The 14,544-nt window shown below is 32.9% G+C and overlaps 2 protein-coding genes across 2 annotated transcripts in view; both read left to right on the forward strand.

Annotated features, from left to right (window-relative positions):
* The window catches only part of mRpS16 (mitochondrial ribosomal protein S16), a 121,960-nt gene that overhangs the window by 31,367 nt on the left and 76,049 nt on the right, over positions 1 to 14,544 (forward strand). The window lies entirely within an intron of this gene.
* LOC148313579 (uridine phosphorylase 1-like) overlaps positions 883 to 14,544 on the forward strand; it is a 13,817-nt gene continuing 155 nt past the window's right edge. Inside the window, exons 1-7 of the mRNA XM_088260933.1 lie at positions 883 to 1,077; positions 4,499 to 4,622; positions 8,656 to 8,817; positions 9,537 to 9,722; positions 11,524 to 11,662; positions 12,915 to 13,108; positions 14,314 to 14,544. The exon at positions 14,314 to 14,544 is cut by the window's right edge and continues 155 nt beyond it. Coding sequence (XP_088117059.1) covers positions 947 to 1,077; positions 4,499 to 4,622; positions 8,656 to 8,817; positions 9,537 to 9,722; positions 11,524 to 11,662; positions 12,915 to 13,108; positions 14,314 to 14,430 — 1,053 coding nt within the window. The 5' untranslated portion in view covers positions 883 to 946 and the 3' untranslated portion in view covers positions 14,431 to 14,544. The remainder of the gene's footprint in view (positions 1,078 to 4,498; positions 4,623 to 8,655; positions 8,818 to 9,536; positions 9,723 to 11,523; positions 11,663 to 12,914; positions 13,109 to 14,313) is intronic.

The following is a 14,544-nucleotide window of genomic DNA, read 5'->3' on the forward strand; positions in this document are numbered from 1 at the left end:
TCAAAATAAAAATGTTAATTATGTTTTTAAATTTTTAAATGAATGCATACAGTATATGCATGTATTGGATTAACATGTATATAATTCATTTCATTTATTTTTTGTCATTTTTATGTCTTTATTTTTAAAAAATTCTGTAGGATTCGAACAGTGATACAATGAACCCCTATTTTATGTTTTTTAAGGGACTGAAAAAAAACGTAAATGGAGGGTAAATGTTAAAAATAAATGAAAAAAAAAAGCATTTCGCAATCTTGAATTGATTTATTATTTGTGAAAATCATGGAAATGAGATTTTCTGCATTCAAAAACCTAAATGGAGAGAAAATGTAAATGGGGGTTATTTAAAAATAAATTAATTTTAATTTCATTTCTTTTTTGTGAAAATCATGGAAATGAAATTTTCTGCACACATAAACCTTAATGGAGGGAACATTTAAAATTTTAATTCAAATGTGGGGAGTCGAAAAAACATTTTAATAAAAAAAAAAAAATGGTACCAATTTAACGAATAAAACAAAAAAAATTGTAAAAACTGCATATAAACAATGATTGCAAATAATGTAAAAAAAAGAAGCATTTCAGATTGAGTCAAAAATTGAATGACAGGATATTTTCGACGTAAACTGGGGAAAAAACATTAATGCGGGTGTATGAAAATATATTATGACCGAAGTAATTAAACGCAATTGGCAGGAAAATGCTAGATCTGGGGATGTAAATTTCGGGTTTCACTGTATATTTTAACATATTTTTTTCATCCACAAAAAAATTACAGTAAAAAAACATCAGGCCACAGCTTTTGTGCCACCTTGTATAATTTATTTTTAAACGACTCACGCTGATTAGATAAAATATATTTTATAAATTTATAAGCGTTATTATTTTTTTTGTAGTTTCTGGCAGTCATTTGGGTAACCCGTTGATAATTTGACACTTTGTTAAAATGCCAATTGTTCAATGCACTTGTACTTTCATTGTGAAAAATGTGAGTGGAAGAGATGTTCCCAAGCATTATAATACTTGTGCTATCGTTCTTGAGGAACGAAAAAAAGAATTTCCTCATGGTTTGCCAAGGTAAAAATATTGTAAATTGTCATTTTCTTACCACTCTCCTTAACATTCATCGTTCACTTTTTGTAATCCACTCACAAGACTGAAACAGAAATAAGAAAGTAAAAAATTATACAAAACTAGCACAGGGCGAAATGTAAAATATAAAACAAAAAACAGGTTTAGTAAATCTTTTTTGAACTCTTATCTGTATCCGATGGTGCATAGAGCACTGCACAGTGATGGGATTTAAAATTTTCAAGAACCGGAAAAAAAAAACTCACTTCTGAACAGGTTTACTATAACAACAATAAAGTCTTCGAGATAGAATAAGAAACGCCAGGATCAGCGAAATATGCGAGATCGAAGATGTCGTTAGGTGGGGAAGGCAACGAAGGAGACAATGGTATGTGCATGTGAGGAGATTAGGATCATCAAGACTTCTCCACATCGCACTGTACTTACCCCATGGTAGACGACTCCCGGGCAGACCACCAAAGAGATGGGTCGATAGCTGGGAATCGACATTGCAGGAAGCTGATCACTCTTAAAAACAGGCCACAAGGCCTACAAGAAGAAGAAGAAGAAATGAAGAACTGAAGAATGAAGCATATTAAGAAGCTACGAGACAGAATAAGGTACGCCAGGATAAAGGAAATATGCGAGATCAAAGATGATGTTAGGTGGGGAAGGCAACGAAGGAGACAATGGTATGCGCATGTGAGGAGAATGGAATCATCCAGACTCCCCCACATCGCACTGCACTCCCGGGCAGACCACCAAATAGATGGGTGGATAAAAGGGAATCGACATCGCAGGAGGCTAATCCCTCTTAAAAACAGGCCACAAGGCCTACAAGAAGATGAAGAAGTAGAAGAAGAATGACTTTAACAACCGAGCGTGCTCTGATACATGATCTCAATCGGAATATTATGTGACAACAAAGGGTTAAGGATCGGTTCGACGAACTCTAAACATTTTAGGCACCACTGGCACTGCATTATATAAACGCAGTGTTATCTTAATTATTACATCACATTACAGAAAGGTGATCGGCCCTCCGTTTCAGCTATAAGTCCAATATTGAATAAATATTAAAATGAAAAAATCACTTATATTTTTATAAACATTAGGAATCGAACCCGAGACCTCCAGTACGGTAGCCGAGCATTGAAAGCATTAATAATAAATATTTTTTAAATTTTGTATGTTAAGAGCTATGTTAACTTAGTGGTATGGTAATATAAAACTCTGCTTACATTCATCGTTCACTTGATGTTATACCAATTAAAAACTCTACTTTACGACTACCGGTTTCGGAATAACCATTCCTTCATCGAGTCAACTGTAAACTAAATTGAAATTGTTTTCATCTCTTATTTATATGAAACAAAAACTATTCTTACTCTTATTATGACTCTTGACCTGACCACTTTCAAGTATTTGAAATACTTGATCATGCAAGACTTCCTCTGCTTCCATTGCCAACCACATTCGCCTCCTAAACTTGTTTAAATGTTCTTTCTTCACTCGTTTGTTCCACATGTCCAAACCACCTCAATACACCTTTCTTAATTTTTTTCTCTCTCTCGCATTCTTTCCTTTTATAACCATTTCGAACATCTATCATACATCATTTTATTTATTTATTTATTTTTTAAAGAGAAATATTTGTGTTTTTAGTATTTAGACAAATACTTGAATTTCATACGAGTCTCAGCAGCTTATTATTATAAATAGATAGATCAATCATTAATATTTTACCGCACATTCATCTGAGAGATCTTGTTAAATTATTATTATTATAATTATTCAAAATTTTATTTCTTCTTCTTCTTCAAACACTTATCCGCACCCCAATGGTCAAATGGTACACTGCATCATATAAACGCAGTGTTATCTTGTGTGTCCGCCTCCATAATGTAATGGTCAGCAAGCTCGGTTACCGTTCTAGAGACCCCGGGTTTGATTCGCGGGGGGGGTCAAATAAATATAAGTGATTTTTATACTCTAATTAAAGAAAACACTTCGTTTTTTACCACTTGAGTTTTATTATAGACTACATGTTTCAGATGTTAAACTTCCATCATTCAGGTCTTATGAGAGTAACTCTCATAAATTAAAATTATTACACCTTGTTCCATATAAAGGCCAAATTATGAATTATCTTGAAAATTAAGAAATACAAAAAAACCTGAGTTCTAATAATAATTTATTAAATAATATATTGTTTCAAAATTCTTCGCCATTGCTTTCAATTTTTCCTTTGTTTTCAAACTCCGTTCCTTGACTAACCCCTTCCCCTTACTTTCCCCACTCCTTATTTATAGAAAAATTTTGTATTTTATATTTTATATTTTAGTTATTATACAGACCTGAATGATGGAAGTTTAACTTCTGAAACATGTAGTCTATAATAAAACTCAAGTGGTAAAAAACGAAGTGTTTTCTTTAATTATTGTAACATGTCTTACCACAAAGTTAATGCCGAAACAACAAATAAAATATTTTTATACTCTAATATTTATTCAATATTACCCTGAACTGGTACCTGAAGCGGAGGGCTGATCACCTATCCTTCGTGTGTTAGTGATAAAATTATAGGTGATGAGCATACTGCGTGCATAACGCTCGATTAACAAGGATGCTAAGTCCTATTGTCAGAAGGCAGAAGACTGGAGTGTAGTATTATTACATGGTATTGACTTCTTAAAAATGTTTATTGAGAAACAAACAAGTCAGCAGTCAATACTCATGTGTTCCAAATTAGTTCTGTCGACTGTTTATTTATTTATTTAAACTTCATGTACAGAAAAGAAATAAGTACGTTGGCGGGCTAATTGCTAAAAAGCAATATCTTCCAGCCAACCAAAAACAGACTTGTGATATTGGTTAAAACATTTGATACCATATATAGCTGTTTGCAATCAAAGGGTAGATAGTACTTGAATATTTAAGAAAATATAAATTACAAATTGATGATAATAAGCAAGGTAAAGGAAAAAGGAGTTTAGGGAAGGAGGTAGAGGGAAAAACTAAGGGAGGAGGTTTGATGGACAGTTAGGATTTTAATGATAAAAAGTGATGTCGAAGACAATTCTTAAAAGTTATTTCAGAGGGTACATTACACCGTGTATTTTGTGAATTACTAATAATTGATTTAGGGTAGAATACCCTTATAAAGCTGCTGAAAAGCAATGCGATTTATGTTCATGGGAAACATCTGGAATGTGCACCATGACCGAACTTGTTAAAATATTAGAAAAATCAAATGACAAGTCCCTAGATAAAGTTATAAGAAGGGCTGGTAAGAGCGTGAAGAGCAAATAGCAGGCCATTACATTTATTTAGCAAACGATCTATAATGTTTATAGAGAAAAGTTTAAAGATTTTTGTTTTTTTTGTTATTAAATTTAATAAAAGATGGAATAATGTACCATTTTAGAGAAGCTGATGGTACGCTGTTGCAAGTCAATCCATACCTGAAGAACTTGCAGAGAGACTTTCTGTATCATCTAGCTCTGGACACGGAAACACACAATCTGAGGGCATTATTCGGCGATGTCAAGGTGATTTTATTTTACAACATTTTGAGTGTGTCCAAATACTTGTTCTAATACACAAAATCTGGATTATCTCCAATTACAGGAGTTATTTTCATATTTGTAAATAAAGTATCTGGTCAAATTATAAGCTTAATTAATAAAAATTAAAATGATATTTTCTGGCGTTTTTCATGTGTGTGATTATAATCCAGGATTCGGACCTCACGCACTAATAAAACGGTTGCTGCTCAATAAAAATAAAAAGCTTCTTTTCATCTCACCAATAGATGTCTCTAGTGATTCAAGAATAGTGTTTCAAAATTGGTTCATATATATATATATATATATAGAACTCCCTAGAATTTGAGTAGTGTGGTTGTCAATAATGGGTAGAATTGGTGAATGTTACACATATGTAAAGTGATCACTTAAACCAGCCTATGACGGTCGTCAGCCCCGTAAATGCCCAGACTTACATATTCTTCTTTATCTTTGATGAGATGTCAAAAAATAATTTTATTTTATTTTATTTACAGCAAATCTTTAGAAATGAAATGTTTATTCTCCTTATTTGCATTTCATAATATAATATAATAACAGGTACAATAATATTCTAATACATTAATACAAAAAAAGATCCCACAAAGGCATGGCCTGTGTGTGGGTATAATAAAGAGCACTGGAAAGAATACAATAGATTTAAAAAATATAAAAAGATTCAAAGTGCTAATATAAATTACAAATATTTTTTACCGCAGTGGCAGCGCTATCTGTTGAAAGTAACAGCAAACCACGCAATATTAAACTTTGCTCATGTGGACATGGTTTTTCTTGACAGCTGCTGAAATATTGTGTACCAGCTTTGTAAAATTTAACGTATTAGAAATTGCTGCTTTTTTTGTTGTTCTTTTCTATTTAGTCAGACTGAGTTGCAACAGAGTGAATGGTGCACTAAAATCAGTTTTAGCAAATAAAAATCTATCAGCGGAAGCTAAACTGGCAGTACACAATGGAGTTCTGGTTCCAACCCTTATGTATGGAAGCGAAGCATGGAGTTGGCAAAAGAAGGATGAAAGCAGACTGAATGCAGTCGAAATGCGATCGCTCAGACGAATGTGTGGCAAAACGATGTTTGATAGATGTTCGAATGATGAAATAAGGAAAGAATGTAAGGCTGAGATAAGCATTATCGATAAAATTAAGAAAGGTGTATTGAGATGGTTTGGACATGTGGAGCGTATGAGTGAAGAAAGAACGGTTAAACAAATTTATGAGGCGAATGTAGTTGGAAAAAGAAGCAGAGGACGACCGAGGAAAACTTGGCACAATCAGGTATGTCAAATACTTGAAAGCGGCCGGGTCAGGAGTCGTAATAATCGTCGGGTATGTATGAGGAGATGCATGAATGTAGAAGAGGCAAAGAATGTTTGCAAAGACAGAGTGGTGTGGCGTTCGATTCTCTCTGCCTACCCCTGCGGGGAAGCGGCGTGATGGTTAGTTAGTTAGTTAGTTAGTTAGAGTTGCAACAACGCTATGCAAAGCAAAGCATGACTGGATAGAGCTAGTTAGTCTTAAAAATTTATGCCCAAAGGAAATATATAGATTGATCTATAAATACATGTCAGTAATTTTTTTTATACATTTTTTTTATTATTTTTATTTATTTATTGGAAAACCAAAAGAATATTTAACGAAAATAACATCATATGATAAAATTTTAAAAAATTACATTTCAATTAGAGGTTTTTACTTAAGTAATCTAAAAATAAAAATAAACTGTCATGTACATAAAAGTATAACTATATAATAAACTTATTTTTTTACTTATTGATTTAGTTTATTTTATTTCTTGCTACCTTAAGATAACACCACTTATCACAATAATGTTTTTAATCCTGTGATAAACGAAAAATTCTAAGAATAAGTTATCTTACAAAGTAAAAATATATAATTTGCACCTGTAATTAATTTTTATAATTCTAAGAAATATGTTTATCTAAGTAAACATATGCATAATACACTGAATTTAATTTTACGTTTTTATTTGATATCTCAACATAAATGAAGAAGAATATTTAAGCCTAAGCATTTACAGGATATGACCGTCATAGGCTTGGTTAAGTGATCACTTTACTCATGTGTAAGATTTATCAATTCTACCCATGATTGACAATCACACTACTCAAATTTTCCGAAATTCTAGATATATTGATCAAACGAGTAACATAGTATGCACAAATTCACAATTGCCATCTATGGTGGGATGAAGAATGCTTGAATTAAGCAGAGACTCTTTCCATTTCAGGATTCAGACCTCACATTTAAATAGAAAGAGTCTCTGCTTAATAAAAGCTTTCCTCAACCTACCATACATGGCTATGTAACATGAAATTTATTGATTTTTCACACAATTTCAAAATAACACAGTGTGTGGTAAAAGAGAAAAAATGGCCATTTATTTAACAATGCGTAACAGTGATTTGGGGTTTCCTACATCCCTTGCATGTTCTTACTACTCAGTACTATGCGCAGAGAGGTACAAGGAAGGTGAATAATTATTATTGTTACCTACTTTTGATCTTTTAAAGCATTTTTTAAATAAAATTAAGATACAATACGTAATAATAAATTGTATTTTTTGTTGCTTTTTTATTATATATACATATTTCTTGAATTGATTTTCGAACAAGGAAACATATCCACCATATTTTAATTATACAGTGAATCTCTGGGAATCCGAAATCCCAGGAATCCATTCCAATTTTTTTGAAAAACTATGATAAAGCATTTAAAAAACAGACTGGAGAACACGTTGATTACAACATAAAATTATTAAACGTAACGTAATTTTGTTGAATACATTTATTATACAATAATTACACAAAAACAGCTCAATATAATGAAGAAGTTTGTCATCGGGTTCTTATAGTTATCGTTCAATCAAAGTATAAACAATGATAACAAAATATATCTTACATCATTACCTCATACTTTATATTTACATATATCAATACACACACACACACACACACACACACACACACACACACACACACACACACACACACACACACACACACACACACACACACACACACACACACACACACACACATACACACACACACACACACACACACACACACACACACACACACACACATTGTCTCCACGCTATTCGTCGGCCACTAGCTCCCTTGCATCCCTTCAAGTCAGGTCTGCGTTTTGAAGTTCAAAGGAACGCTGCTGATGAATTGTCAGCAGTGGTTGTCCATTATATAGTGAAAATAAAACCAGGTTTTGTTATTTGATGGATTCAAATATTTAGAGTTTCAAAAAGGTCCCGTCGCCGAAAATTTTTGAGAACAGCGGTTCTTTGTCTTCAATTTTCAATTAAATTTTATTCAGTAAAAATTAACATACACATTACAAACTAAAATTTAAAGCGTATATATTAACTAAAGAATTATGAAGTAAATAAGAACACTCTCAGACACTTCGGAATACACCCTCAGACACATACTACAGATCTATATCCGGCGTGATATTGTTAAGCATAGCGGTAGCTCTTCCTACAGGTCCAACCTACCATTAGCAGGTAGGTCCTGTATATAGGAATGTGAAACAGTCTTTGCCGACGCTGTCTTAGGTAACTACCGGGAATATACAGATCAATGCTCCGGATAATCGATCATACTAGGTCAAAACAAAATATGGAACAAAAGCAAAATAAAGGAATGGGTAAATGATCAAGAGTTAATTCTATAAAAATTGTTAAATAGTTAATATTTTAAATTTTTTCTCTCTCTTTTTTGTGTGTATTTTAGGTTAAAATAGATAAAAACAATAAAAAACGTGTGTAAAAAGAACTCCACCAAGTGGACACAAAGTGGCTTGGTGGGTCTCTGCAAAAAAATATTTGAAATATGTTTATAATTGTTCTTTTAAATAAATGTATACAATTTATGTAAAAAAAACGCAATATTCCATAATAAAACGTAATCAAATACACAGTCTTGCCTTGAGCTAATGTATGGTGGTTGTTTGTTTGATTTAGTTTGTGTGCATGGGGGGCACCCCTCACCGCATGGAGCAGTTGGCCAAGTTGGCAGTCAAGGAGCTGGGAATAGAGCTGCCGAGTGGTTGTGGCCTGGTGGACATGACCATCGCTTCCCATCGATACTCTCTCTACAAAGTTGGACCTATTATATCCATCAATGTGAGAATTCATATCTATCTTTTAATTTATTACATTTTCCTGCAAAAGTTATTTAACCAATTACATCATATTTTGTATAATGTGGAACTTCTCATAAGGAGCATAATTCGTTCCAGAATTTTACTCATTAAGCCAGTGGTGCTGAACCCTGTTGGAGGTACCGAACCCCACCAGTTTCGTATGCTCATTCACCGAACCCTTAATTGGAAAAATGTATTACTTCCTTTTTCAATATTTGATATATTCCTTTCAAATAATAAACTAGATGTATTGGATAAATGAATATATCATACGTCATATCATTTTTCATAATATTGTACAATAAGTTGGGTGTGCGTTTTGACCTCCGCCGAACCCGGGAGACTGATTCACTTCGGTGAATCAGTCTCCCGATTGACTTCGATTGACTTGACTTGATTCGGTGAATCAGTCTCCAGGGGTTCGATCGAACCCAGGTTAAGAACCACTGCATTAAGCGAAACATTTTTTGTTTTGACTGGCGCGGAAGTCCCGGCTCACAAGTTTATATTGTGAAAAAGGGACTTGACCTTTCTCTGTTACTCGTTATACGAAATGTCACTCGTTAAGGGAGCACCTTTCAACATTTTTTTTGCTTATTATGCGAATTACTTGTTATGAGAGGTTCCACTGTACATAATATGCAAGGAAAATTTTCTAAGGCAACTAACAAATGTATTTTTTTAATATCATATTTACAGCATGGCATTGGGATCTCTACACTCTGTGTCGTCCTTCAGGAAGTCATTAAACTTCTTCAGTATTCCGGAGCCAGGGATCCTATCATCATCCGAGTGGGAAGCAGCGGGGGTATTGATGTAGAACCGGGAACCGTTGTTGTCTCCAATGAAGCTTTTGACGGAATGCTTAGCCAAACTTACGATCTGGTAAGGAACATTGTACCTTTTTAATCAGTTGGTAGAGATCACCTGTCGAGTAGTGAGTTTCTACTGACAAAACTGCATCTGGTGATTGAGTTATTTTTTTTCTTCTTTTGCATTTCATAATATAATATAAATACAAGTACAAAAAAAAAATAATGTTACAAAAAAAGATCCCACAAAGGCATGGCCTATGTGTACCTAACATTTAATTTTAGGTTATAGTAAAGGGTTTCATTAATTGATTCGGCAGTCACTTTGTGGTAAAATCTATCAATTTTTAATAAATGTTTTACTTAGTAAATACCACTATTTCTTAAAATCTACTGTGACACATGTTTCCATGCATTCCGCATCATTTTCAAACACCGTATGTGAATTTATGTATTAATTTTAAATCAAACACAGATTTTTTGAGTCTACTAAGTTGTATTTTATTAACAAAAACACATAAAAAATTATATTGTGATACTTGTTTCGCCTTGTTAGGGCATTATCAAACGAATGTGAAGAAGCTAATTCTAAATTTTAGAGTTGGGTCCTTGGGACGTTGAAGGTTGAAGAGGGGGTAGTAGCTGTTTCGTATTTTTATTTATTAATTTAAATTTTATTTTTAATTTTTATTTCTTTTCAGTGGGAACATAGACAAAAGGGGGGAGGCTTTAGTCATTGTCATATTGTTAATTATGGGTTTATCGTTATTTATGTTTTTATGCATTTCTATTGTTTCAAAATGTTGCTTTTCGTATTGATTATTTTTAGGATTTCTACGTTATTGTGGTTAAATTTGTGATTATAATCTATTAAATGGTTGGCGAGTTCCGAAAAATTATTATTTCTCAAACATAATTCATGTTCCCTGATTCCGATTATAAATTTTATATACCCTTTGAATTTTAGTAGAAAATTGTTGACATGCATTCAAATAAGACATGCCAAATGATGCAATCTATTTCAGATTTACCGAAAGGTAAAGGTAGGAGAAATCCATTATCCATTTTTGAATAGCTCTTTTAAACTTAGTTTCTTTTTTTAGTTACTTGATGGATAGTAGAAGCAGGTTGTACAACTTTATTGCATAATAATTCAAGTTCTTTTAACCAAAAGAGGTAATTGTTAGGTTTTGTTTGATGTGTTTTGGATCCTGTAGCTCTGTGTAAGTTTCCATGAAGTGTGTTAATTGTGATTTGTGTGCTTTCCGGAAGGTGTTTTCTTGTATCATATTTATTATTTCTTGCAAATATATTATTTTGATGATATCAGGACTGAGCAATTTCTTTATTTGCCATTTGAGGGATTAAATATAAAATTTGACATATCACTCACTCCTTTCAACAACGTCATATATCAAAAATTGTCGATTTTCAGTTGTGCATGTTTTCGGAATGCCCAATAATTGTACTACATCCTAGCAAAAGAGGCATTTTTTAAAAATTAGAATTTACCCGCTACAGGACAGAAAGTGTTGTTTTTGCATTTTGAAGAAAAGGTATTGTTTTATAATTTTTTTCATAAACTAAATATTTTTCAAATGGAGAAAAAACATTCAGGTTTTACTTAAAAAGATCTGTTGCACAATAAACAGTTCAATAAGTGGCTTGATATTTATTTTTAATACATTTTATTATATGTTTAAACTTTTAAAACAATCTGACAAATCAAGTTTTTTGATATATGACGTTGTTGAAAGGAGTGAGCGATATTTCAATACCTACGAATTTTGGATCTTGGAGGTCTATGTACGTTTCCATAAAGTGTGTTAATTGCTATTTGTGTCCTTTGTTGTTTTATTATTTTATTTTTACAGCCTATATTCGGTAAAACGGTGTCTACTCCGGCCATTCTAGATCTCCGTCTGGCCCAAGAATTGGTAGCGATGTCTGAAGACAAGGATGGTTTCAAAACAGTTGCAGGAGGAACCATGAGTGCAAATGACTTTTACAATGGTATGTCCATTTGAAAAAAAAGTTAATTATGGCTTTAAAAAATTCAATCCTTCGATGGTGAATAAAGTACAGTGGAACCTCTCATAATTGACACCTTTCATAACAAGTAATTCGCATGACGTGAAAAAAAAAGTGAAAAAGTTGCTCCCTTTGAGTGACATTTCGCGTAACGAGTTACAGAGAAAGATCGAGGTTCAAACTGAGAAACTCTTACTTAAGAGTCCGCGACACTAACCACGGGACCACAACCCGACACAAACATATAATATTTAAAAAAAAAAATATCACTTCCCTTAGAAAATTTTCCTTGCCTATAATGTACAGTGGAACCTCTCATATCGCTCACTCCTTTCAAGAACGTCATAAATCAAAAAAACTAGATTTTTCAGGAGAACGTTTTTAAAGTTTAAAAATATAATACAATGTATTAAAAATTAGTATCAAGCCACTTACTGAACTTTTTACTGTGCAGTAGATCTTTTTAGATAAAACCTGAAGGTTTTTTCTCCATTTGAAAAATATTTATTATATTTAAAAAAATAATTAAACAATACCTTTTTTTCAAAATGCAAAAACAACACTTTCTGCCCTGTAGCGGGTAAATATTAAGTTAGAAATATGCCTCTTTTGCTTGGATATAGTACATTTTCTGGGCATTCCGAAAACATGCACAACTGAGAATTGACGATTTTTGATTTATGACGTTCTTGAAAGGAGTGAGCGATATCAAGTAATTCGCATGATGAGTAAAAAAACTTACTCTCTTAACGAGTGTAATTTATATAACGAGTAACAGAGAAAGGTTTAATACCTTTTTCACGTCATTCCCTTATGAGCTGGGACTCCGCGCCAGTTAAAACAAAAAAATGAAAAACTTTTTTTTTGCTATTTCCGATAAAGTTTTTATTCATTTTTATTTTAATTTTATTGAAATATTTTGTCCACCTCCATAGTGCGATGGTCAGCACTCGGCTACCATGCTGGAGGTCCCAGGTTCAATTCCCAGTGGGGGTTTAAATAAATATAACTGATTTTTTCACTCTAATATTTATTCAATACATATTACTCTGGACTGGTACCTGAAGCAGAAGGCTAATCACCCTTCCTTCATGTGTTAATGATCAAAACAACACTGTGTTTGCAGTGATGCAGTGCTATATACACTATTAGTTGTGGATGATGGTTTGAAGAAGAAATATTTTGACATCAGCAAAACATATTTTTCATTTAAGCTTTTCGTTTTCTTTGATAGGCCAAGGAAGACTAGATGGCCCATTCTGCGACTACACAGAGGATGATAAAATGGGCTTCTTGAATAAGCTGAAGGAGAAAGGAATAAGAAACATTGAAATGGAGGTTACTTGTATCGCCGCACTGACCCACAAAGCTGGAATTAAAGCGGCAGTCTTATGCGTTACTTTTCTGAACCGGTTAATGGGAGATCAGGTATGTCACTATCAATAAATTACTATTATCTGTTAATCCTTTAAAGTTTCCTGGGTTGTAATTCTATCACTATCTACATAGAATAAGCCAATAGCAGATTTTTATTCTTATTATGCTCACATATATTTAAATTTAATCATATCTTGAAGACTTAAGCTGCCTGTTATTAAAAAAAGTAATCAAATTGTGGTAGATTTGACTTGAACCTAGAAACCATGACGCTATGAGTCTGCAAAACTAACTACGGGACCGCGCCTCAATGTAGATTAATTTAACTGTTTTATTATTTAACAATCAGTTTTATCATGTTAATTGAATGTGGTTACACTTCTATTTGCAATATTAGTGAAAAAAAACTGAATCTAAATGTAAAATATAAACTCGTCGGATATAGTTTAGTTTGTTTAAACTCGCTCCTCAGATGCAGTTTAGTTTGCAAAACTCACTACTCAGATACAGTTTAGTTTGCGAGAGCTCACGCCCAAGATACAGTTTTGTTTACAAGAACTCACTCCTCATAAACAGTTTAGTTTGCAATAATTCACTTCTTCTGAGAAGTTGTGTATCTGACAGTTTAGTTTTTGAGAACTCACTTCTCAGTTATAGTTTAGTTTGCAAGAACTCATTTCTCAGATACAGTTTAGTTTGCGAGAACTCATCCCTCAGATACTGTTTAGTTTGCAAGAACTCGCTTCTTCCGAGAAGTTGTGTATCTGACTCACCACTTCTCAGGTACAGCTTAGTTTGCAAGAACTCACTCGCAGAGAGATAAGACGGTCAGATAAGTAAAAGTCTCGTATGTGGTTTATCGTTGTATGTATTTTTTATATAATGTTGAAGGTAAGCAAAATGCAAAAAAATATACACACCGCAGCAACATAAGGTTTCTTAAACGCACAAATATGTGCACACTGCAAACAATGTGTTAACACCTAAGGACAGGAGTTTTTTATGGCTGCAGAGCGCTGACGACGGTGTTCGATAATTGTGTACATGTAGTTAAGACCTTAACAAAGAGATTGGTACATAATATTCATAAAAAAACATTAAATAATTCCTTCTTTTCTGACTTTGAAATGAGGCCAGCGCAGAATGTAAAAATACTCTTTCCATACTTAAGCATCAATCGACTGAAAAGGTTAAAATATCTTTCCCGTACTTAGTGTGTAAATATGTTTTTTTTTAAACTTTTTTATTTCTTTCAGGTTACCACACCCAAGTCGGTTCTATTGGAATGGGAAGAACGACCAATGACTATCATCTTCCGTTACATCAAGACTTACCTGAAAAATGTCGGCAGATTTCCGTATGGAAAATGTTGAAGTCAAAATGAAAAACCTGAGATTTTAATTTTGTGATTTAATGCATACCACAAAACAAAAGAATTTCAAGAATAATAATGTAATAAATGAGCACCATTTTTTAACAATAACTTT

The sequence above is a fragment of the Brachycentrus maculatus genome, unplaced genomic scaffold (genome assembly GCF_059751285.1).
Source record: "Brachycentrus maculatus isolate JH-2025_06_01 unplaced genomic scaffold, ASM5975128v1 h1tg000008l, whole genome shotgun sequence".
Taxonomy (NCBI): domain Eukaryota; kingdom Metazoa; phylum Arthropoda; class Insecta; order Trichoptera; family Brachycentridae; genus Brachycentrus; species Brachycentrus maculatus.